The sequence below is a fragment of the Misgurnus anguillicaudatus genome, chromosome 4, assembly GCF_027580225.2.
Source record: "Misgurnus anguillicaudatus chromosome 4, ASM2758022v2, whole genome shotgun sequence".
Classification (NCBI taxonomy): Eukaryota; Metazoa; Chordata; class Actinopteri; order Cypriniformes; family Cobitidae; genus Misgurnus; species Misgurnus anguillicaudatus.
The window spans coordinates 35,567,841-35,595,018 of record NC_073340.2 but is presented as its reverse complement, the minus strand read 5'-3'; the positions used below and the strand labels follow the sequence as shown (position 1 = coordinate 35,595,018).

Genomic DNA, 27,178 nt, shown 5'->3' with positions numbered 1-27,178 from the left:
AAAAGCCAAGCGTGAAAAACGAATAAACTTGCAACTGAAACCGACAAATACAGTGTTGGTGGCATACTGTGGAGTTAAGCTGAAACCAGAAGGAACAATCTCACTGGAGTGCTCCAATGCTCAAACCAAATCCAACTTTCTGTTTTATGTCAAACCACTCAGACACAGCTATCCTAGGCAAGGATGCATGAGAAGCGTTAGGTCTAATAAAAAGGATGGACATTGCTATGCTCATAGTCAAGTACCCAACTACAAAAGATGACCTGCTAAAGCAACATGCAAGTGTCTTTGAAGGACTTGGTGAGTTCTCAGGAGAACATTTCATCCACATTGATCCTATAGTCACTCCTGTCATACATGGTTGCAGGAAAGTACCACTGGCAGTTATGGATAGACTGATGGACACGCTTGATGACCTGTTAAAAGCTGATGTTATTGAACAAGTGATTGAGCCAACAACATGGGTCAATAGTTTTGTGATCACCGGAAAGAAAGACAAGAAAAAGCTACAGACAGTACAGACCATATACTGTATATTATTATATATATTATTAATGGTTTATGCATTGCCAACAAATCAAGTAAAAAGTATCACTAATAAGTACACTCCAGGAGAAGAAACTCATTATACATGATTCGAAATCAAGTAAATTGTGATGTTACAGTCTCAACAATACACTCGTTTTGCCCTGGACAACGCTAACATATTCCCGTTTATATAACATTTTCAAACACACTATTTTCGCACATTACAGAAATTTAGATCTGGCGGGGGATGTATACTGCTTGTGGACACTATGGTAATTGCTAGAAGCTAGCAGGAAGTCCGCCGTATCTTGGGAAAGTGATAGAGACTCGGAGGTATGTTAGGCTCGTCAGAAAAGACCAGGTCGGTAAGGCCTGTCTTGGTTAGTTTGCCAAAACACTTTTAGTTTGGCAAAACACTATTACTTAGTTAGTTTATGTAGAATTGTAAAATAAAGCAGTTAAATATTTCTCATAACTTTTGAAAAGTATGGTAGCAGTCATTTTAGATATAAAAGTATCCTTATGTGACTAATAGCAGCCTTTGTGGCCATGCTCTTACATCTGAACAGTTGACTTTACATTTCTTATGTATCCCCTCATCATTGTCGCTGGCCTAGTGGGTAGTGCTGTGTGCAGTGGTTAGGGCAGACGTACTGTCAGTAATCTGAGTTCGAATACCGGCGTGTTGTATTTCTGTTTTATTTATGACAAACATGAGCATGGGGCGCAGAGGTGTAAAAAGTACTCAAAAATGTTACTCAAGTGAAAGTACAAGTGCTAAGCGTAAATTTTACTCAATTAAAAGTAAAAGTATCTGTCCATAATCATACTTGAGTAAAAGTAAATAAGTACCACATTAAAATTGTACTTGAGTATTAAAAAGTAAAAGTAACTGGAAGAATGAAAACTAGAGATTCTTGTTTAAGCTTTTAATCTCTAAAAACAAAGTCGATGAACCACATAAAAGGTTTTATCCTATGTTTGTATTTAATTTAATTTAATTATCAAACTATAAGACTACTACATAATTTCAGTATTCAACATGCTACTCAAAGTTGTAAAACCTTGAATTAAACTTAAATTTTAAGCTCTATCAAGCCTCTCACAGGCAGCCAATGCAGGAAGAGGTGTATTAAACCGTGTTCACACTGTCAGTCCAAATCCGATTTTGGTGCATTTCCGATAGGAATCCAATCAAATTTAGAACGTGTGAACGGCCAAAAACCACATGAAATCCTTTTATTTCCTAATCCGTTTCAGGTTACATCCAAAAATCCTTTTCAAATCGCATTTTCGGAAATCCATTTTAGTCTGACCTCCCTGATCACATTTGTGTAGCCTTTCGGTCACGTCATGCTGTCGCGTCATGTTAACACGTCAGACGTTGAGCCAGCGTGAAACAGTGCAGATAATCCCGAAAACGGCAGAACGCTAAAGGACGCAGATATTATATCTAAACAGTTAAGTTACACAATGTGGACAGCGAGTCTGTCAAATTGGATATGCACCAAAATCATATTTGGACTGACAGTGTGAACAAGGTATTAGTCTTGATAGAAAGGCTGCAAATAGCCGGGAACGTGTCACACTTCATGTGTTGTTGGTTTCAAAGAGGCGAAAAAATCTTCATCATTAGATGAACTGCTGGCCAATTCCTTAGTGTGGTCCAAAGGCTCCAGAATACATAACATTTAAATTAATCTGGCCACCAGCACAATTCAATTGTTTTAGTTAAAGCAAGGGAAAATAGAATAGTAATCTCTAAAAAATAAGTACTTTTTCACTGTAAATACAATTCCCGGCTCCACCGGACCAAGTGTCGAGATGTCCTTGAGCAAGACACCTAACCCCATCTGCTCCTGACGAGCTGGATGGCGCCTTGCATGGCTGACACTGCCGTCGGTGTATGAATGAGTGAGTGAATGGGTAAATGTGAGGCAAAGCGCTTTGGATGGTCATAGGTCTGTTAAAAGCCTATATAAATGCAGCCCATTTACTATTTGTTCGTAGCCTTTTATGCACAAGTATTATGCCTAATTTCATTTTTAGCTGAGCTGCTGTTCTGTAACCAAAAACTCAGTTTCCAATCTCAGGGTAAATAAACTCAGAGTTCAAGTTTTAACTCAGAGTTGGATGAAACTCCTTATTAAAACGAGCCCCAGGGCCGGTGTCTGTAACTTAAGAAAACAAACACTGTCTAATTTCCAACAGATATTTTATCAAGACTTATGGCTACCAAATACTTTAATGTTACAAAACAACACGTAAGCATCCAGTAAGCATCCAGTTAGCAACCGGATCCAGTTAGCAACACATAAGCATCCCGCTCCACAACGTCTGTTAGCTTAGCTTAGCATAAAGATAGCGGCTGATAATTTTTTCTTCTGTGTTCGTACATTTTCGTAAGTCCCATCCACTAATCTGCCATAGGTCTGTAGCGTGAGTGAGTCCCACCCATAGCCCCCACTTTGGAAAAATGAGCAATCAGTGTTTTGCTGCATCCGAAACCGCCTACTTCCATACAATATAGTATGCGAAAAGCAGTAGGAAAGCCGAGTAGTATGTCCGAATACATAGTATTCAAAAAACAGTTTGTGAAAAGTACCCAGATGACCTACTACTTCCAGTTAGATTTTGCCGTGTGCATACAATGGACACTTCACTACCCATGATGCCCCGGGGGAGAGGAGTTATCCAAAGAAGCAGATGATGTGTCGTCATATTAGGCTATATTCGCACTAGAATGACATGACGTAATGACGACGTATGTCACGTGATGTAGCAACATGGGGGATGTAGTATGTCCGAATCTTATTCATACTACCTGGATTCATACTATACAGTACCTACTGTTTTAACGGTAAGTACACTGTAAAAAAATATGTGTTAATTTTTTACACATTGTGTGTGTCATGCCATTTAAAGGCGTTATTTCATGTTAAAATAAATGAAAGAGACAACACAAGTTGTGTTAAAAACAGTGATGGGAGTAACACGTTACAAAGTAATTCGGTTACTGTAATTCCACTACTTTTAGCGGTAACGAGCATGAAACGAAGTATTTTTTTTTAAATCAAGTAACGAAGTTACACTGAAATTTAAATGAGTTTGTTACTCGCGTTACTCTATTTTGTGAAAAATGAACACTTGCAGACAAGACATTTCTGATCTAATGTCGCAGGACTGTGGTGGGCGGCACAATGAATAATAACACAGAAGGTGTGTTAGTTTAGGGACAACACATGATTTAAAAAAATACTCTTTACATGCTCATTACCGCTAAAAGTAGTGGAATTATAATAACAGAATTACTTCGTAATGCGTTACTCTCATCACTGTTTTTTACACAACTTGTGTAGTCCCTTTCATTTATTTTACCATGAAATAGCGCGTAAAATGGCATGACACACACAATGTGTAAAAAATGTACACATAATTTTTTACAGTGTAAGTAGGTAATTAATGTATTAACTAACATGATCAAACCATGAGCAATACATTTGTTACAGTATTTAATCATCTTTGTTAATGTTAGTTAATAGAAATAAAGCTGTTGTTTGTTCATGTTAGTTCACGGTGCATTAACTAACGTTAACCAAATTTTAATAAAGTATTAGTAATTGTTGAAATTAACATTAATAAAGATGAATAAATGCTGCATAAGTGCAGTTCATCATTAGTTCATGTTAACTTATGTAGTTAACCAATGTTAACTAATGAACATTATAATAAAGTGTTACCCTTTTTTGTTCTACAAGTAATTTTGTCAGTTTGAGCGCATTCTATATCTACTTAAAAAAAAAGTAAGTTATGCAAATTCAGTAGGCAAAGCATATTTTATACCTGAGAATGTGGGGCTGATTTTGGGTGTGATGTGAGACACACTCCTGTGCACAAGACTTGAATTGCGAACATACCAAAATGTAATTCGCCCGCGACGGTTTAAAACAAGCTTGCATGCTTTCATTTCTTTGTGCGCAGATCTGTTATGGTCTCACAATAACAATTAAGCGCACATGCAGGTATCAGTGATGCGCTCGCTTTTTATTGGCACAGATATGCCATCATAATGCTGTACCTACAGTTTACCTAAACTATACTTTCTAATTTGTTTTGTTAATATGCTGATTATTTAAGTGAAACTAATTTCATGTAGACCTATTCATTTTATTCTGTTTTCTCCATACACAGCGCTGCAGGTGCATTATAAATCCTCATGTTCTGTTATTTTTAATGTTATTTGCGCATGAAACGAAACCCCTGGAAACTTTTATGATATTTTTAGGAGATTAATTGAATTCTGAAACACTGTTACAATCCATAAAAATTTGGCTTAATAATCTGAAATGTCATAGGAAAAGATATCCAAATATTGATTATCAAACTTTAGATGAGTTTAAACATGCTTTTTCGAGTGAGGTCTTTGCAGTTGAGTGCACTGCCAATAGTTTTCTCTATGATAATCATAACTTCTGCCACAAAGTCTTTTTTCTGAATCTCTTTCAGGAAAGTCCTTGGCAGTGGTGTAGTTTTGAATGGAGAAGTGGGTTTACTATTAATTTAATTTTTTTTTTAAATGCCATCCAATAAGGAAGTGGATATTCTGTACTCCGTATAACTGCGTATACCCTACACTACACCACTGGTCCTTGGCACTTGTATTAGTTTTCTGACTCCCAGATCAGACATCTTTCGAGCAGCAAAAGTTGTGAAATCTGTCTGTAATCATTGTTATGTACCATAGCACAGTGGTTTGCAATCCTGTTCCTGGGGACCCACTGCTCTGCATATTTTGTATGTCTCTCTAATGCTGAGTACACACCAACAGAGAATATGGCTGATTTTGCGGCAATTTCCCCCCTTCTGACCATCCTTGCTATGTCCCAATTATCTTGATGGTTCTACAGATTATCTAATCAGATTTTCCCTTGGTGTGAGGTGTGTTAAGAGTGTCCGAACCTGATCGGAAGAATGTCGGAGCCGCCCGATCGCGAATTGTAAATATTTAACATGTTTAATATTTACAATCAGAAATCCTGATGTGTGGGGGGAAAACCCGAGGACAATCACACGCATGCCATATCACGTGAAATGAACAATAATGAACAATATCAATATCCAATCAGAAAGCGAGATGATGGAAGATGAAACGGCGCAGCACAAACTGAAGTTGCTGCAAAGTGAACTTGTACAGACAATGTTCCCCCCGTCTCCATAACTTCACCCAAACCATTTTCTTTTCATCCCTTGGATTTTCTGTGAAAATCATTCCAAACACTATCATTGAAATTTCTTCCTGCATATTGTCCACCATGCTTATTCTGAAGTCTCATGAGATTTTGCGAGTTTTCCTGTGTTTACAGTCAAGACTGTGTGGCGTGCTGTCTTTGACACATCATGGCACACCATAGCCTGGGTGCCAGCCCATCTTAGCCCCGCCCACAAGATTTTGTAAACGGGAAGATGGGTCTGGGGTTTCTGCGTTGAGGAGCTACTATTTTAGGACAAATGCTGGTCGAACCAATCAAATTGTCAGGGCGGGCTTTATACGATGATGGACAGATAATCAACAGTAACGTAATGAACCACGTCACCAAAGAGCGCGTGTGTTGAATGGCTGCCGCTGTAGAGTTCAGATGTGTGGATTCTGACATTGAGTCTGTACTAAAAGATATCGACAGAGCATTGATTTTAAAAGAGGAACAGAGAAACGCGAGCAGGGCATTTGTTGATGTCCTATTCGGCAAAAGTTGGTCGCAACTGAAATGGCTAACGTTATCACGGCGATGCAACTCAGCGTGCACGACGAGATGGATATAATTAGCGGTCGTTGCCAGCTTCTTTTCGGAAGCCCGGAATCGTGGTTGCTGAATAAGTCAAGGGACATGCTAGGCTCCAATATTTTCAAGCAAACGTAATGGGTATCGTCGTGGATGAAGTTCACCTAACGTACAAATGGTAAGAGATAGTCTTACTCTATGACTTAGTAAATACTTCATGTTGTGATATAAACGAAATGTTGTAAACATAATAGGTGTTGATGTACATTCGCTAACTCGGTATAATCCAGTGGGGAACCTTCAGGGCCTTCTACGCCTTCAGAGAAGGCCTAAACAAATTAATAAAAATATTTTTTATAATTGTAATAATACTAATAAATAATAAAGTATTCAATAAAAATATGTTTTTACATTTTTAAATTTCTATTTAATTTAATTTAATACAATACATGTAATATATTTTCTCTCATCTATGTTCTAACGTTAAGCTTACTGTCAGGTTCATATCCAATCAGAATCGTCTGTCTCTATTAAGGCCCGGTAAGCTGGCTCATTCATTGGTTAGGACTTCAAGAATCCCAAGGAAGGCCAAGCTATGTGTTTTGGTGTGGAGAGTGACGGGCAAATCGACCAATCACGCTTTGATTTCAAGTGGGCGGGTAAAAAACAAAACATTGTAAGCCTTCATGAAGTCCTAATCATGCAACAAACTGGATGCGAGCTGCCGTAAAACACCAAAGAAGAAGAAGTCCTAATCATAGACCGTCTAATGGCCCGAATCTCTGCGGTGAGAGTGGTTGAGGTAAATGGCGGAAAACGTGATTGATGATGTGGTTAGCTTAATAGGGCTGAGGTAAAAACTAAATTACTTAAGCGGGTACTAGTGAAGAGCACAGCCGAGAGAAGCGCGTGCAGCTGCGCTGCGCACATCAGACGTGAACACGAGAAAAATAATGGGTTTAATTATACTTTCACTTCCTGACAGTTTCACTTAAGGATAGTAATGACTGACAGGTGACGCCGAATTACATACAATATAATTACCTAACTAAATCTCAGAGAATGCAAAAACATTCACCGGGGCTCGGGCTAGGGATTTTGCGAGCCCGCAAAATATAACAGTTATAAGCCACAAGGAGGTGCACTGAGAACGCAGGGTGCTATATTTCCCCTTATGAAAAAAGATTAACAAGCTATCCTACAGCTAAATATATATTTACAAAAAATAAATTAAAGAACACAATTTAGGCTTGTTAAATGCAAATTTACAGAGCAGCAGAGTCTGTATGTGTGTTTATCAGTTAAAGTATTTTTAAACTTTAAAACTGCATTTAAAGGCAAACGATGCCTATTCTGTAATTTAACTTTGCGTGCTCAGAATTTGTACACGTTCACTGTATGATTTATCGAAATACGAATAGCCTAGTATTATATTCTGAATTTTTAAATTTATGAAAAACAAACTACTCTCAATTTATTTTGGTGTTTTTCCCCCATGCTCACTTGTCTCCGTTTTCCTGTTTTTAAGAATTAAGGCGGTGTAGTAAGTAGAACCAATCCATTAAAATTGTGACTTTCATTTATTGCGCCATGCGTAATTGCGCATGGAGAGGCATTTTCACTTCATTGCATATTTTGAAGGCCCAGCTGAAGTACTCACGGTTCGCCACTGGTATAAACACAATGTTAGTGTCATTGTAGCGAAATAACTACCAGTTCGGTCAGGCTGCAAAGACGTAATTTCAACATACGTTACACACTCGGTTGCTCTGATTGGTCGTAGATCTATCCAATTGAGTGCAGAGGCATTTTTCGGTTGAGACACGCCTCATAATTATAGCTCAATGGAGCGGTATCAGACTCAAATTCTGACTAGAATTGAGTATGGCAACGTCAGGCTAGGCACACCACACACAATAGGTGCAAAACGGTTAAATCAAGCATTTTTTATCCTATGTTTGTGGTCTATCACATTTTGAAAATCTTATAAGGTGTAAAAAATCTTTTGGTGTGTACCCAGCATAACCTGACACACTTTGTATAGTTCACGGAGCTCTCACCTATAATGAGCTAATGATTAGTGTTAGATAAGGAATACATAAAAAATGTGCAGAGCAGTGGGTCCCCAAGAATAGGATTGAAAAGGCAAGGCAAGGCAAGGCAAGGCAAGTTTATTTGTATAGCACATTTCATACACAGAGGTCATTCAAAGTGCTTTACATAGAAATGAGAAAACAATATATAAAAAGAGAAAAAAGAAAATGTAAAAATAATAGATACACAATAAAATCACAATAAAAACAAAGATACATGAAAATTTAGAATAACAATTAAAGAAAATAAATGTGATTTTAATAAAAACACTTTAAAATGTTAAAAAGAATAAAACAGAAGTAAAAGTGACTTGAGTTAAAAGTGCAGTCAGTGTGAAGCAGCACAGTGCTCATTCAGTAAATGCACAGTTAAACAGATGTGTTTTTAATCTAGATTTAAAAGTGTTTACTGTTGAAGCACATCTGATCTCTTCTGGAAGCTGATTCCAGCAAGAGGTGGCATAATAACTAAATGCTGACGCACCTTGTTTTGAGTGAACCCTTGGTATTTCTAACTGACCTGATCCTAATGATCTGAGTAATCTGTTAGGTTTATATTCATTTAGCATATCTGTCATGTATTTGGGTCCTAAGCCATGAAGTGATTTATAAACGAGTAACAATACTTTAAAATCTATTCTAAATGTAACAGGAAGCCAGTGTAAGGACCTGAGGACTGGAGTAATGTGCTCAGATTTTTTGGTTCTGGTCAGAATTCTGGCAGCAGTGTTTTGTATGAGCTGTAGCTGTCTAATGGTCTTTTTGGGGATCCCCGTAAGGATTTGGGAGGTCTATAAATAATTGTAAACAGAATGCGTGGTGTACCTTTTAAAGCAATACACAAATATTCAAAAGACTGGTAATCACCAAGTAACACTTGCTTGCATTGAAAGGCATCTTTGAATAAAGCAGCTATTCCTCCACCCCTTCTAATAGCTCTACTGACACTTATAAAGGTAAAGTTGGGTGGGGCTGATTCATTGAGGACTGTAGCACTGCAGCTGTCATCTAACCAAGTTTCATTTAGAAACATAAAGTAAATGCCATAGCATAACATAAGGTCTTGCTAAGGTCTTGGGGCAGTTGTTGCCTTTACCAATCATGAGATGTTTGTATACTTGTGTTCAGAGGTAGGTAAGCCTCTTTATAACCTATCAAAATGCACTCAACCCCCTGATTCTCATTTTTACAGGAAAGAGGCAGAACTACTGTAGTAAAATCAGCTGCTGCCTTGCCTTGATGTACTGCTTTTTTGTAGTGTGTTCAATCATGTGTGCCATGACATTTCAGTTTATTAGACATAACTTTTGACTTTTTATTTATATCAATGTTTGGTTAAAATTTCACATCAATTGCTGCACTGAGACTGTGTTTGATTATGAGTTTAATTAATGCTGACGTGTTCAATACTTATTTCCCCCAATTGACTCTTTTTTTATGTCTATATTATAGTTCCATTCAGCACTCCAAGTGTTGACCCCTGTGAACACTACACCAGTCTGGATGAACCCTGGAGAGCTACTAATTATTCTGTACATAACTATAACAATTACAACTATGACAAATGTGTTCGTAATGTTAATGGCTGGTACAGACTTTTCCTCAATGGTCAGAATGCTCAGATGTCAGAATCATGTGTCGCTCAGGATATGTGTGGCACTTATTTCCCACTGTGGCTCAATGGAGCTCATCCAAAGCTGGAAGATGGAGTGGTCAGACAACATGTTTGTATGTCTGGATGGGACGGCTGCTGTGGTTGGAAATTTCATCCCATACAAGTAAAAGCCTGTCCAGGAAATTACTATGTTTATGAATTTGTCAGACCAATATTCTGTTCTGCTTACTGTGCAGGTAGAAAATTTACTCATCTGCATGTAACTATTTAGCTTTTTTATAATATGACATTAATACAAACATGATCCTGATCACAGAAGTCCCAGGCAACACCACACTGCCTCCAGCAATACAGACGACAGCAGAGACTCTGCCCGGAAAAACAATTACTCCACCGATCACAATCACTGGTAAAGTAACCTACTTCCTCTATAATTTATATAATTTAGTGTTTAAGAAAAATGTTCAAGATTTTTTGCTTACCCCATTGGCAGATTATTATTTTTTTTGCTCGTTTTATTCACAAACTGAACTAATTGTTTATATTTTTGGTCTAAAAACGCCTTATTTTTTGGGTCGTTTGCTCATCAAGAAAAAGCATCTTAATTTAAATATAATGTGTAATAAGAATATATATCTATAATATTGTATAATTGTGGTTTTTAAAATCAGACATGTGAGTTCCAGTGTGACCAGTGGGTGTCAGTGTTTGCTTCAATTTGATGCCGGCTCTGAGGTATCTGAGGTATCTTTTGACCGATGGTCAAAAATTTGATTTTATTTGTTTGGGGTTGATCAAACCAGCAGTCTTTGGTCTCATGAATCTATTATTTGTTTCTTTTATTCATATTTAGTATTTTTGTTGCTATTTTTTTGGCGAATGTAAGTCAATTTCCATTACTATATATGAAACTGATTTTCAATTTAATCTTAACATTTCTGGACTTTGTACTTGTCAGTACTACATAAAACAGAATAATTATTTGTTATTATATTATTATAGTTATTATATGTTATTATATTATTATAGTTTTTTAATAAATCAAAGAGATCTTTCTGTGTACTACTTATAAATATCAGTGGGAAAATAAATTATCAACTGTCCCAGAGAGCCAGTATCCTTACCTGAAGTTCCAAACAGAGTTTTTGCATCCTTTTAAGGTGAGGAGAGACGTGTAAACATATGCTGAAAATTATTGTTTTCATGGCTTTATTCGCCAAGTGTTATCCACACAATGTTGTTGCGGTACTCCCTTGGAAGTTTACATTTAAGAGCTCTGATCTTCGAAGGGCATAGGGATAATCACTTCCGATTGGGATTCACAGACTGATTCACAAGCTGGGGAACTTATTGAGATACATGAAAAGTTTATAAAAACAGCGTGTGTGTGTGTGTTTGTGTGTGTTTGTGTGTGTGTGTGTGTGTGTGTGTGTGTGTGTGTGTGTGTGTGTGTGTGTGTGTGTGTGTGTGTGTGTGTGTGTGACCATGCGCTCTGTAAGCAGCTTTTCCAGTCAGACATACACTACAGTATATAGCCAAGTTTTGGGACACCCCTCCAAATCATTGAATTCCGGTGTTCCAGTCACTTTTATGGTGTTTTCATGTGCCTTTTACAAACATTTGTGAAATAATAGGTTGTTCTCAAAAGCTCAGTGAATTCAAGCGTGGTACAGTGATAGGTTGCGATAAGAAGTTTTGTGAAATTTCCTCACTACTAAATATTCCATGTTCAACTGTAATATTATAATAGTAATATTATGACAAAATGAAAGCAATTGGAATCAACAGCAACTCAGCCACGAAGTGGTAAGCCGTTCTCGAATATTAACTCATACATTAATTTATTGCCACTTGAATGAGTAAATACATTTATTATATTGACCATTCACACACATGTTCTCTAAGCTTTATTTGTACACACAATATTAATATTCATCTGAATTTCCCTCTTTGAGAATTTGAATCATGGTCGAAACAGTAAGGGAAGTATATGTGTTTCATTCGAGGCTTCATTTCCCATCACTAATTTACAGAGGTCAAATCCTGCTTTATAGTCCTTTCTGATACAGGTCATGTTGAACACATGGATATGAACAATATGATAATTCCCACAAAATGTGATTGAGCAGAAATCTCAAAGTTTCTCAACCAGGACCAACCCTGCATTCCAGTTCGTTTTTTTATGACCTGCTCTCGTTCACTCAGATGTACGTCATTGCTTACGCTGTATGAGTGCCCACTACTGCTGAAACACTTGAAGTAAGTTCAAATGGATCGCCCTAAGCCCTTGATCACATGGAAAGTGGAGACCGCCCCCTCCATGTGCAAAGTGCGAGTTGCTGAAGTGACATCACAATCGTGATGCATTGTGGGATATGGAGCTGCCTGAAGTGTACATATGAAGTAGACTCGCTCCCTCAGTCAAAATCGAGGAAGCGAGGGTCTGTCCATACAAACTTCCCTCGTCCACTTGACAAAGTGGAATGCACTTTAAAATGGCAACAGGGATTCCCCCGAGGGGAAGTGTTTAGGGAAGTTCATGAGTGCGTGTCTAAAACTGGAGTGGAACGCACCCCAAGTGTATGTATGGAGTCATAAGCCATGCTTACTCATCCATTACAGATCTGACTTGCTCAACTCTACCCACATTTAAACGTGGGAGTATAACCCACTGTTGCCCCCTCATTCTGAGTGGTAAAATTACAACAAAAACAATGTGACAGCTTTGTGACTGTTACAACTGACTGTTTTGTAAAGTTTGGGGTGCGCCTTACCGTATGGGTGATCAAAGTAGAAGTGTGGAAATAAATAAAATATAGTTGCTATTGGTTACTTGGAGGAAGATGTGGCTAAATGGTTAGAAAATTGGACTTATAATCTTTTCCTAATGCAGATGTCATGAGAAATTGAGACCTTTTTGAAATCAGGTCCCTTAAGGACTTTGACCGGTAGCTGATCAAAAGTTATCTTTATATCTTGCATCCATGCAAGAAAATAACATGAACTCCAAAGCAGACAAGGCATAAACACCATCATTGGAAAACACCACAAACATCTTGTGTCGAGACACGGAAGTTTATTTGGCACGTGCATTATGGGATTAAATAAGTGCACTCGATAATGATCACTACAGTTTCAGACATAACTACAAAGGACTGTCCCCTCAAATATTGCACTATTTAGGGGTATAGTGAAATTTTGATCCCATTTTATACACAGAATAGCTAATGACAAACAAGAGGGAGGTGCGTGATGTAGGGTAAGAAACAATGGTAGCCATAGTGACAAGGTGAAACAAGACATGACAAGGCAAAAAACAAACTCAGCACTGGTGTGTCTGAGTTTGGGACTTTTAACCATAACTCTCAATGTCATTTACCTCTAAACCCAAACACATAACATTAAAGACTTTTGTTTTGTAAAGATTTTATGTTTGGGACCCAATGTATATTAAATCAGGGGACACAAAATTTGTCATGTGTCTATGTGTTAACACCACAATCTATTTTATCTGTTTTCTTCTTAGCTGAGAGAGATCCCTGTTCTAAGCTCAACTGTACTGAAGATGAATGGTGTGGAGAGATGTACGGTGTTTATTGCTGTTTCTGCAAAGACTACCAAATCAGATCTGATCCTGACTCTTTTGGTTTAAAATCATTCCTTTACAATTTCTAAAATAATTATCAGTCATGTGACCTTATACGTCATCTGCTCTTTTTCCAGTTGACTGCCTCCATCTTGAGTACCCACTGAGTACTGGCTAGTTTGCTACGATTTACAGCATATTTTCACCCACATATCTTACTTTCTTGTTTTTAGTTTGGATATTCTATGCATTATATTCTTATAGCCATAAATATGATGCATTTACATATCATGTCATAAAAAATGAGCATGTAAAATTCGTGTCTTAGGGCTCAGTCACACCAAAAGCGCTTTAAACGCTTGCAAACGCAAGGCGCGACGCACTGCCTTTTTTAAAAAAGAGCAGTGCAGCGCGGCTTTTCATATTGCTAAGCAACCACCGAGTCAGCTGTCTTGTCAATCAAATATTGAAGCGTGAGCGCTCTTTTGCTGTTAACTGTCATATTAGCAGAAACTTTAAAAATAGGGCGCTTGCTCTGACCTTGTTTGAGGATAAGAGGAGCACAAACACGCAGGAGAGAGTGAGCGAGTGGAGTCCGGTTCTTCAAAGCAACTGTAAACTTCCCTCGCCACAACGTAAGGCCCGCCTCTCCCCTCATTCGATTGGACAATGGAAGACGCGAATGACGTCAGGCGCTCCTCCGCTCTCAGCGCTCCTTCAAAAACGCGTGCGCGGCAGGCGGCAGAAAACCGCAAGGCGCTCGACGCGCATAAACAGCGCGCAAACGCGCCCTGCCCATAGAATATCATTCAAAAAAGGCGCCTGCAACTGCCATAAACGCTTTTGGTGTGACTGAGCCCTTAGTCATCTCCACTGTTATTTGTATAATCAAAAACAGCTAACATGAAGCAAAAACTATAAATATATGATGAACATAACAATACAAACTTACTTTCTGAGTGCAACTCCAACATCTGGTGCAACTCTGCGACGCAATTTCATGTTTACACAGTCGGGTATTTTTGCACCTCGATTGTGCTCCTTATCACCTTTTCCAAAACACTCTCAACACAAAGTCATCTGCAGTCAATGCTCCACAATGGAGGTTATCTAGTTTGTGGAGACGTTTCTCAACGGCTCTGTGAGAGGCTAGTCGGCCCGCTATGCGCACATCTGTGCAGAAGTTTATTTTACTGACGTAAGTTGAATATTTGTAATCGTTTTATGATTGGTTACTATCCCCATCAAAACTTTGCTGGATAGGCAATCGATGGCTTCATTTTGGCTTCATCCAGTCAAAAGCGAAGGTGAGCAAAATGACCATTAGGCTTGTTCGGCTTCATGCGGCACCGAAAGAAATGACAGACGAATGACGTTAAAGTAACACCAGAGTGATCGAGAAATCATACGAAGAATTCTAGTTTCAACTCGCTCTCGCTGTACTTTGACGTCATCCGCCTATCATTTCTTTCAGCGCCGCATTAAGTCAAAGGCATCTCTCGCTTACCACATCGCGCGCATGTAAACAAATGAGGATCTTGCGGGATTTTTCCCTATTTTTTGTTGTTTTGGATTCAAATGTGGGATGCATTTTGAAGAGTGGACCCTTACGTTGCAATCTATGCTGAAGTTTTTTGGATTTGTCAGAAATTATCAGAACCATATGGCAAAATATGTGAGTACCGACATTCATATTAATATGCTGTCCGTCTGCATTTCATTTAATCCTTTTCACTTCAGTTAATTGATGGCAAAAACAAGCTCAGAACATGAATCTTGAGTGTTTTAGCTTTCAAAAAATGCTAAATTTATGATTGTTGATGTAATATTTGATGTAAAACAAAGTAGGCCTACAGAAACACATAGACTGATGTATCGATCTTGCCGAATCAGGTACTCAAGATGGCGGCAGACAAGTTTGAGAAGTGAGTGACGTCATCTGATATTCATGTACAGTATACTGATGATCAGTTTTTACGTCTCAGATTTCTTTGAAACCTGTGAGAGCAGTACAGGATCTATATCTATATCTCGCTGTCAGCTCTTTGAAGCTGGTTTTTCAGCTGATGGCCTGCATCTCAATGATCCCAGCTGCAGAGGAGTCATCCAGAATGGCCGAGTGGAGTTTAGTTTTGATAACAATGGACACACCTGTGGTACAAATCTTATGGTAAGATTCAATATCTACATACTGTTCAAATACACTTAAATTATAACTTAATAACTTTCATAAATGAAATAAAGCCTTTTCACAATTTTTTCAGTCTAAATTTTTTTTTTATAATTTTCTGACTAAAACTATGTTTGTGATGCACAGGCCAATGGCACTCATATCATCTATGAGAACTTTATTTTGGGAGCACCAGGATTATCTGAAGGTCTCATCAGCAGAGAGAGGATTCTGCAGATATCTTTCAGCTGTGTTTACCCCCAAACCCAAACACTTTCTATGATAGAAATCAACCCACTGGAGAGGTCAGACTTTATTTCTACTGGCTACATATATAAAAGACAATCAATACAAAAGAATAATACACAACTATATTGAATTATATCTTATTTTCTCAGCGTTGTGCACAAGCACCTTCCTGCTGGTGAAGGGATGTATCAGGTCCGAATGATCCCATATGAGGATGTTGGGTTCTCTCAGCCCTTCAATGGTAGTGTGAATGCAAAACTCAACCAGAAGATTTTTGTTGAGGTTCGTGTTGATGGGGTTGACAGTCGACAGTTAGTCACAGTGATTGACACATGTTGGGCTACACCTGTGAATGATCCAGATTACAGTCTGCGCTGGGATCTCATCACTGGAGAGTAAGAGACAAACATTTCTTTGTGTTTGCTGTAACGTGTTTAAAGACATTTAAAGGGTTAAATAAATAATCCTCCTTATCATCAGGTGTCCAAATCCACATGATAACACAGTAAAGCTTCTTCAGAATGGTGTCACAACATCCAGCCGTTTCTCCTTCAGGATGTTCGTCTTCAACTCAAACTCCACTAAAGTTTACCTGCACTGTGCTGTTCATCTTTGTCTTCTGGCAAACAATTCCTGCTCAGCTGTGAGTTTACAAAATAATTTACACAAAATTAGGGTTGGGTACCAAGCTTGGTACTTTTAAGAGCACCAGCCGAATTATGTTGGTACTAATGCGTACTGATTCACATTAAATTAATCGGTACCAAATTTTAATACCTGAGAATGCATCTGGGCCCCGTGTGAGAGTAAGCCACGAAAGGCAAGTAAAAAAAGAGAGAGACAGACCCTGTGAAGTTATGTCACCTCTGCAACTTGTTCAAACACAACACACAGGGCAATGTAGCTGCATCATCACAAATGTTAATCATTTTCACACGCTTTTATGCTTTGTTGTTATATTTAGGCACAAGAAGACACGAAGACACGTAACAGCTACTGGACTTTTATGAGCTACTAATTCGCTATTTAAAGAGTTTCATGTGTGCGTTGACACACATCCCCAGAAAGCCGCATCTCAAGGCTTCAGAAAGCACGTGCAAATGCCAACTAAGCTCATGCTTTCTTGCCCTTGAACTGACATATTTACACAAAATTATCAAAAATATTGTGACTATCATTGTAAACACAGGCTGTTACGCTACCTCTTAAGTGAATATAAGCAGTTGAGAAATAAAACATGTGTAACAGTATATTGGATCCATGCACTCTTAAAGTGGCAGGGTAATATAACACCGCATACAGCAAAAATATATTTTCAAATATAATTTTACAAATATTTAAAAATATACAAAAAAATGGACAAAAATATATTTTCCAAAGAAATATGATTAGACATATAATGTATAAAAATGAATTTAACATGTAATAAACATGTATTAACATTATTTTTTGGCCATTTTTGTACATTTTGAAAAATGTTTGAAATTATATTTAAAATATATTTTTTTGCTGTATGAGCCACTTAAAGATGTATTTAGCATATATTTTAAACATATTTTTGTCCAGAGAAATTTATTTTTTGTGGTATGGAGTTGTTTTTAATGTTATTTTTTTGGTATTTTTAAGTGGTATTTTTTACACAAATTCTTTTCCAAAATACAGTTGCTTTTGAAGAAAAATTGGGTTATATAATAAACTAATAGATTATACACCAATAAATACTAATACCAATGAGTTTAAATAATTTTAATACTCTTTAATATGTGCTCTCACTGTATGGAAATCTTCAATATTTTAATTATCTGACATTTTCAATCTTTTAGGACTGTGTCTCTGGATATCACCAGAGGGTCGGCAGGTCTCTGGACTTTTATGACAGTTCTTCTATATCAATGGGTCCTTTTGTCTGGTCTGATGGAAATGCCGGTAACCATTTGCTTTAATATCCTTAACGCTACGTTTACAGATATATGAGGACTGTTTTATTTTAAAGTCTTATTAATTTGTGTGTTGTAATTTAATAATGCACTGAATCCTATTCACAGAGAATTGGGCTCCAGAATTAGTGCGAGTGTCCGGAGCTCCAGGTCTGACTGGTTGTTTGATGATACTGCTGGTTTCACTCCTGAGTGCCTGCATCATCTTCTAGGATGTCTCCACAATGCTCAATTTCTAATTTTAAAAGTTTCTATAGCTTAACATTTGATTTGTCATATCTGTTATCTCTGATTTTGTTTTCTTTTACACTAGCACAGTGTGATGAAATAAGATTTAATTTGATTGTGAATTTTCATATTTTTCCAAGTTTTTCTGTTAAAAACATGAATAAAGTTTAAATCAAGCATCAGAATGAGGATTTGAAGTTGATTTGACTGACTTTGAAAATGCCTGGATGTTGTTTGCCAGAAGAGCTGGTTTGCGTATTTTAGAAACTACTGATCTGCTCACACACATCCATCTCTGTGTTGACAGAAAAAATATTGCGAGAGCAGCAGTTTACCATCAGTAACTACTGAAAACACGGTTTGGTGACAGGCATACTGTTTTTAGAAAGATGAAGAGTATAAGTCATTGCCTATTAATTTATTCATTAGTGAGAACTCTTAGAAAATTCAAAAGGAAGCTGAGTGATTTGATTATCTGTAAAACCGTAAAACAAATCCTGGTTGCCTTAAATTAAATGTGGATTTACAAGTAATTTTAATGTTTTTTTTTTTTTTTAAATCTTGACTAGTGCTGAGTTGAATAAAGTAAACTTGAAAATAGCTTAACTTATGTCAGCTTTATTTTTAAAATGTTTACACTGCCCCCTGGTGGCAACATGTATCAGTCTCATCTGATTTGAGGATAAGATGAACAGAGCACTTCTTAAAAAACTTCTTAAAAAAGAGACTTCTTATAACAACAAAGTGTTCTCATATTTTTATGATTTAAAGGTGCAGTGTGTAATTTTTAGAAGGGTCTCTTGACAGAAATGCAAAATAATATACAAAACTATATTATCAGGGGTGTATAAAGACCTTTCATAATGAACTTTTATGTGTTTATTACTTTAGAATGAGATGTTTTTATCTACATACACCGAGGGTCCTTTTACAATGAAGACGCCATTTTGTGCCGCCATGTTTCTACAGAACCTCTTAACGGGCAAACTTTTTTATTAAGTTGTCTCCAACAATGACATGTTTTTCCTATGTCGGCTACCGTAGCTTTTCTATGCGTTTCAAAAGCAAGGGGTGAGCTGTGAACTGTGTTGTTGGTTGCAATTTGCAGCCTCACCCCTAGATGCCGCTAAAATGTACACACTGCACCTTTAAATGAAGGGTGAGGCTTCATAAGATCAGGTGTGCCAGTGATCCACCCAATCAAAAATGTCAGAATATATTAAGGGTTTTGTAACACTTTAATGTTCTATTAATTCATAACTAATTAATGTCACATAAAAGGAGTGCCAATGTAAACTCAAAGGATCAAAAGCTTTAATTGTACTGAACATTTACATTTATGAGTATTTTGGACCTCTTTGTGTTTACAAAATGGACATAATGTCTTTTTAAAGATAAAGTAGTAGCCTTGATTTTTTTGTTTTAAAGTTACTGATGTTTGAAGTTTGGTGTGTTATGTAAATAAAAAATAAATTCTTTGCTTGACAGGTATAATCATTCTTCTGAATGCACAAAATTTGCATATAATGCTATTGTGAGTCCTGTTGACTTAGAGAGTAAAGTGCATCGACCCTAATTAGGTTAAAGTGCTTGTAAGTGTAATACAGACTTTTTATTTCAATTATATTACAAAATAAATGATTTGAATAATATTAGCAATTTACCAGTCTGCTCAATAACTGCTTGCTTAATCTAATCTAAAGGGGGTCACACACCGGACACGCAGCTTAGCTTAGCGCCATTCTAAAAAAATCGAACACATTGTTTTCTATGAGTGTACGCACACCGGCGCTTACAAAGAAAGGTCAGATCACTGGCGGAGGTCATATGACACCAACGAGGACATATTTATGAAGTCAATTTAATACTTTTTCAAGTTTCGACTTGTAATAAGTTGACATAACTTAATAACAAACGTTATTTTTAACTTAATTTGTTAAGTTAAAGAAACATAAAAAATATATGTTGATTTGACATCATTTTAATAAAACGCTAATTGTTCACATGTCATTAACATATAAATGTGCTATTCTTGTGGCATTTACACAGCAGGTATAACTAGCAGATGTCCTTAACACGCCATGTTTGCGTAACTCTAAGCAGTGAAGTGGTTTGTGTAATCTAATCTAGAAAATGATCCCAATGATATTGTTCATTATATTTTTATTGTTATAGTTGTGGTGTGAACTGAGTTGTGTTACTGAACTATTCTCTTTAATATAAAATAATTTTTAAAACTTTAGTTTTTATAGTTACCGTTATTAACGGTATATTAATGGCCCTTTCTGTAAAACTTGGCTTTTGAGTATTTATCTATACTTTATTTTAACTTTCGACTTGTAATAAGTTGACATAATAAAAAAAATGTTGATTTTTTTTACAGTGCAAGGCTTAACGGTACATTTACACAGGTGTAAGCGTTAAAGGAATAGTCTACTCATTTTCAATATTAAAATATGTTATTACCTTAACTAAGAATTGTTGATACATCCCTCTATCATCTGTGTGCGTGCACGTAAGCGCTGGAGTGCGCTGCGACGCTTCGATAGCATTTAGCTTAGCCCCATTCATTCAATGGTACCATTTAGAGATAAAGTTAGGAAAAACGTAGATGTGTTTGGTCACTTCTATTTAAGACAAGTAGTTATACGAGCAAGTTTGGTGGTACAAAATAAAACGTAGCACTTTTCTAAGCGGATTTAAAAGAGGAACTATATTTTATGGCGTAATAGCACTTTTGGGAGTACTTTGACTCGCCTGAAAAGTCCGCTCCCCTTCTCACTCTCATAATGGTAGAGGGAGGGTGTTACTGCGCCGAGTCGAAGTACTCCCAAAAGTGCTATTACGCCATAAAATATAGTTCCTCTTTTAAAACCGCTTAGAAAAGCGCTATGTTTTATTTTGTACCACCAAACTTGCTCGTATAACTACTCGTCTTAAATAGGAAAAACGTTGATGTGTTTGCTCACTTCTAACTTTATCTCTAAATGGTACCATTGAATGAATGGGGCTAAGCTAATTGCTATCGAAGCGTCGCAGCGCGCTCCAGCCCTTACGTGCACGCACACAGATGATAGAGGGATGCATCAACAATTCTTAGTTAAGGTAATAACATATTTTAAAATTGAAAACGAGTAGACTATTCCTTTAACGCCTGACAGTAGGCGTGTCTGAAGCGTAGCCAACAGCCAATCACAGTGGCCGCAACACATGCTCCTCTGTTCTCCGGTCTTGTGTAAACGTAACTGGCTGGCTCTGCACTAGGTTATTTGGATAAGGCGATCTGATTGGCTGACGTACACGATGATGCTTGAAAGTTAAGAAATGTTCGACTTCTGCTGCGAACAACGGTAGTGACGCGACGCCGAAAGATCCAATTCAGTTCGGCAACACATTATGTGACCCATTCACAGTAAACAGGCTTGTTCGACTTCATATTCATATGACATTAAAATGTTTGTGGTACTTCGGCATCATCTGCCTGTCAGTTCTTGCAGCACCGCATGAAGTCGCACAAGCCTATTGAGAAGCATTAACACCCAATGTGAATGGACCGTAAGAGTTCAATTATTATTTACATGAATTACTGTATAATAAATAAAGATATTTTGCTTAAAGGTAAGGTACTGGAATTCAAGTTTATTAGACTCATGTTCATTTAAATGTAGAAACAAATGGATAACACAAAAGTAAGTAAATGGGTCTGCATTTTTTAGTCAAATCATGTAAGAATAGCTGCAGTGGTCATTTAAGTGTGACTTCTGTACTAGTTTCATTTGCGTGAGAAATGTCTTGATATTTGCCTTTCACTTCAGAATGGTTTGAAAAATGTCGCGTCTCTGGTTAAATGTTGTTTAATTAAGGATGAGATGAACAGAGGGTTGTGAGCAGTGACTTCTCAGAACATTGAAATGTTTTCATATTTTTATGATTTAATGAAGGGTGAGGCCTCATAAGTACACATGCGGCAGTGGTCCAGCCAATCAAAGATGTCAGTATATATATCAACAGGTTTTGTAACTCTTTAATTATCTATAATTGATACACAAATACTTAACAATGAACGTCATAGAAAAGAAGGAGTGCCACCTTACACTGTAAACTCAAATGATCAAAAGCATTAATTGTACTCAAAATAACATTAACTGATGAACTTTTTTGCATTTATAAAATGGAAAAGTGTATGTGTTTTTTAAGATTTATAAAGTGATAAGTATTTGATATTTAGATGATATTTCATTTGTTGTTAATGTTACTGATGTGTTAAAGTTTGGAGCATGTAGATGGAAAAAATAATAACTCTGCTTGACAGGTAATAATTATACGTCAGAATACACATCATTTGCATAGATTACTAATAAGGTCTTTAACAGGAAACATGTTAAAAATGCATCAATTAGTTAAAAATGCTGCTGATTGTAAAGGGTGTTTCACACGATACATCTCCGGACGGTCATCACTTTTCTCATAATAGTGAAAGCGTTTTGTGCAGTCTGGGCTGTGTTGGTGTTTAAACGGATGTTGCCATGGTTGCATAAATTTTTTTTGACAGTCCCTAATTATTTTATTTTATTTATTATTATTTTTTATTAACTTACTGGTTGTTTATATTTTTTAACAAATCAACAAATTATACAAGTTATTCTCAATATTTCAAGTGAAGAGCAATTAAAGCATGTTTAATATTATAGATAATCAAAATCTGAAAATTCTAAATTAAAGTTCGAGTTTATTATGTTTTATACAACAGTTCTGATTGGCTGAGAGCCTTTACCAGTCGTGCGATATTCCACTAGTTACATTGCGGGAACTGCTCCTTTTGATTGTTTTAAAATTCATAAGAAGATTTGTTTAACCAACGTTATGTAGCTGTACGGCCAAATATATTTGTGACTGGAAAAGCTGCTACGGTCACACACTCACGCGTTCACCTGCACAAAGGCTGTTTTTGAGCACTTTGTGTATTTATTCCTTTGTACAGACATTTAAAATGAGAGGATAAGTACAACCAGCCTGATCTTCATACATATTTTACGAATTGGCTAATTAGTACAACGCTAATCATGCAAAAACGTATGATTAACATAAAAAAGCAATAACGAAACCCCACCTCTAACACCAACGTCACAGAGGTCAAGGCAATCCTTACAAAAATTAACCATGTTTTTTTTTTGTGGTAAAACTGTAGTAACCATGTTTTTTGGTGTATTGATTACTATGAGCAAAACCATGGTTTTGTGGACAGTGCGGCATTTTAATTCCTGTTTAACGTCCTAATAGGGCCCTTATTGACACCAACTATTAATACAGACTATAAAGGCTAATCCAGTTTGTTTTAACACGTATCCTAATTGATACTGTACATGGGCAAGTCCGTTATGGATGTGACATTTGCAGTCAAAACATGTAATATAATTTCTCACAGAATGCATTTATTACCAATATATTTGTTACGTGCTGTGTTGTTTTTGCTTGTTTTCTCTGTTTTGTTCTCAGTCCTCCTTCTCGCTCTTTCTCCCCGCTGTGTCTTACAAGAATCCATGCCATTGGTCAACTCTCATGCAAATCCATCAAATGACAATGTGATGTCACTCCACGGTCCACCAATCATCACCCAGTTCCACCCATAGATATGTATAAAGGCTAGATGTGTTACGACGGAGTCTTTAACATCATCACCTGGCGGCCATCTTACCACAGAGCACTCGCTCACTTGTAGCATTGAGTTTAATGGTGCAGGTACTTTTAAATGACCATAACTTTCTAAATTTTCTACTAATTTTCAGAAGGTTTGGTTTCTTGCAAACGTTATTAACGTGGCTAAAATTCTTTGACGTTTATAACAAACCAAACTGTTTGAAAATTGGTAGAAAATTAAGCAAGTTTTGGTCATTTAAAAGTACATGCATCATACGAGTGAGCGAGTGCCCTGTGGTAAGATGGCTGCCAAATGCGGACGTTTCACTCAATTGGCCAGCAGCGTGGGGAGACATCTAGCCTTTATACATATCTATGGTTTCATCTATTTAAACCCCATCATCATTCATTCACGCTAGCTTCAGCTGCATTCACTTTGTTTTGCTATTTGTTCAACCATTAAATGTATTACTTTGTTTTTGTTCCCTTTTTTGTATGTTACTCATTTTGCTTACCTTTCCCGTCAGTTAAAGGCACTTGCTTGTTTATTTGTGACTTGTGAGTTTGTTCTAGGGAAAAGTGGATAGGTAAGTTCGTCACGTGACATACGTTGCGCAACACATAGGGAATCCTTGTTTGTATTAGATATATCATGTTAGGGGTGAGTACCCCCCTTTATCACTTTTTTGTTTGGGTGAAGATTTATAAAACTGAAGATTTATATACATGACCCTTTTTTCTAGCGCAGGTGAGCGGATTTAACGTTAGTAAGTGCTGTTTTGTTTATTTCTTTATTTTGGCACTGTTTTATTCCCCCCCCCCTTCTTTTTTTCTGTAAATATTGTAAAGATACATCGTTTTTCCTTTTCACTAACTACACTGTCACTTGTATATAAATAAAAATCACAGTATTTGCACTTTATTTGTTGTCGACGTCTTTGACTGCCTTCACACACCAACTAAAACATTATATCAACTGTTATACCCCTCGTAACAATATAGTCATAACAATATTGAACTATCTGCATATATTTTTGAAAAATATCAGTCTATACACTCTCAGAAAAAAAGGTACAAAAGTTTTCACTGGGACTGTGCCTTTAAAAACTTTTGTATGTTCCTCTGATGTAGCCTACTAATGTGTACCTTTGAATATCGATACTTTATATCTCTTTTATCAGAAACTCTTTTGACGCGTGTTCAGCAGGCACGTATTTTGACATGATGCGTGATGCACATAGGCTCACATGACACGCCAAACACGTATTTTAAATTCACGCCCCTCGGAAGAGAAGTCGCCAGCCGCCACTGCAGGGAATTATTCTTGGATTGATTACTAATCTCAGGAAATGTGTCAAGGTCTTTGAAACTCTTTTAATCTCTTTCTACAACACCACAATTTTAAAAGAAACAATTATGATTCCGAAAGTAAGGCAGGGCCTGCATGTGACAATTTACAAATTCACCCCATTAATAATGATTGACGTGTAAATTGCGCCTTGACGTAATGCAGCTGCTCTGCTTCTCTGAAAGCACTTTAATTATGTTCTAAGAAAGCACATCTCTTCCTTTATTCTACAATGTATGAAAACAGATTAAACCTGTTTATCGATTAAACCTGTTTAGCTGAACAGTTAATAAACCTTTATTTTTAAGAGAAGATGTCATACAGCTACAATTTAGACACTGCGCTTCTTTGAAAGACCAGGGCTGCGTTCTCCGAAACTACCTTAACGCTACGTCGTTCTTAAGTTGTACCTTAAGCTGTACCTTTTCGCTAATACGTGTTTTCCGAAACGTTCTTAGTTACGTATCTCTTCTGTAAGTCGTTCGTTCGGAAGGTTGGTCTGGAGCGCTCTTAGCTATACCTTATCCCACATGACTCCACTAGGGGCCATCACTTTCATAAAAGCTTACATTGCAGTCTATATAACTAAATATTTGTAAAAAAAAAAATATTTTTATATTTAAAGAATAAAACATTCACATAATTAGACATCATTACATTGATGGTTGTTAGATTTTTGATTATGTTCTCCAAAGGGACATCAACTGCGAACTATTAAATGCTACAGGCTTAAGAAACTATTCAAAAAATATATTTTGTGTGATGGAGTTGGTGAAACTGGCAGCTATACAGCGAATCCTACTATTTCGTTTGTGCATTTCATATCCGTTAAATCTTAGTCTACCAGCAAGTATTTAAGATGCATAAATAAATCGGGTAAAAAAAAAACAAAAAAAAAACTAATAGGATTGTTAATGTTAATTCGACTTTGCATCAAAGTTTTTTAATGTTTTATAACTTTGAGGCAACTGCATGCCATATTCTTTATAAACATTCAAAACAAACTGCGCACTTACTATACTTAGTAAGGTCAACACAATTTCCACATTAAAACTAATCAAAGCTAAAATTAATCATAATATATATTTATTTTTTATATAATATATGTATTTTATGTTATATTTGAGGTAGACAAACAGGCTCCAGAAATGCGTCCATTAAGCTTTATCCGCATTGTAACGACGCTGCTTGCGCATCCAGTGTCCAAGCACAATAAACGCGTGAACTAATGAACAACAGCAGTTTGTTTTTATATATTTTAAGTGTTATGCACAACCAATTACTTGCACGACCCACTTTATTTCCCTGTGCAACGTACTTATTGGGAACCCCTAATATAAATTATCCTTTCAAGTGAAGGCATAGCGGATGAATTGGAGCAGTTTAAACATGTTTGGAAATAAAGTTGTGGGTTTTGCACGGGTTTGATATAAAATATACTGTAGAAGGGTGAATTTAGTTGTTTGCAATTTGAAATATTTTTAACAGATATTCCTAATAAATTTAACTTTAACTATTTCTAAAATGTTTCTTTAATAAAGAACACCGCTATCTCATAACGCAGCGAAACCTATTACATAAAGTGAATAATTGATTGTCGAGCAATCGATATCAACCTATTTAGAACCTCCACCATGGACAGCACCCGCTAAGGTCGAACTTAAGAAGGTTTACCTTAAGCAACATCCTAGGTATAGTTCGGAGAACACACGTAGGAAAGGTATACCTGTAGTTAAGGTGTACCTTTTGAGTCTTCGTAGCGCGCTAAGAGAGAACGTTATCGGAGAACGCACTCCAAAACAGATTCAAAAATTATGTCATATTGCAGTGGAGTGTTGTTTTATTAATTTCTTTTATTTTACTTATGAAGTAAATATTTTTCTTAGGTGTAAATCAAACTATTTGAAATTTTAAAACTGTGATCTGAGACTAGCAGGTGACACTACACCATATGCTTCATGTAGCACTTGCCATAGATGTTACTGGCTTGTTGGGTATTTCTCACAA

At 36.7% G+C, this 27,178-nt stretch overlaps 1 protein-coding gene across 1 annotated transcript; it reads left to right on the top strand.

Moving 5' to 3' along the window:
• Positions 1-215: 215 nt before the first annotated feature.
• Positions 216-18,268, top strand: LOC129420654 (pancreatic secretory granule membrane major glycoprotein GP2-like). Its single transcript, XM_073866513.1, has 9 exons — positions 216-531; positions 9,854-10,113; positions 13,543-13,600; positions 15,588-15,772; positions 15,920-16,077; positions 16,171-16,416; positions 16,502-16,664; positions 17,845-17,947; positions 18,067-18,268. Exons 1-9 carry the CDS (start codon positions 216-218, stop codon positions 18,168-18,170), a joined length of 1,593 nt encoding a protein of 530 aa, XP_073722614.1. The 3' UTR covers positions 18,171-18,268.
• Positions 18,269-27,178: the final 8,910 nt, after the last annotated feature.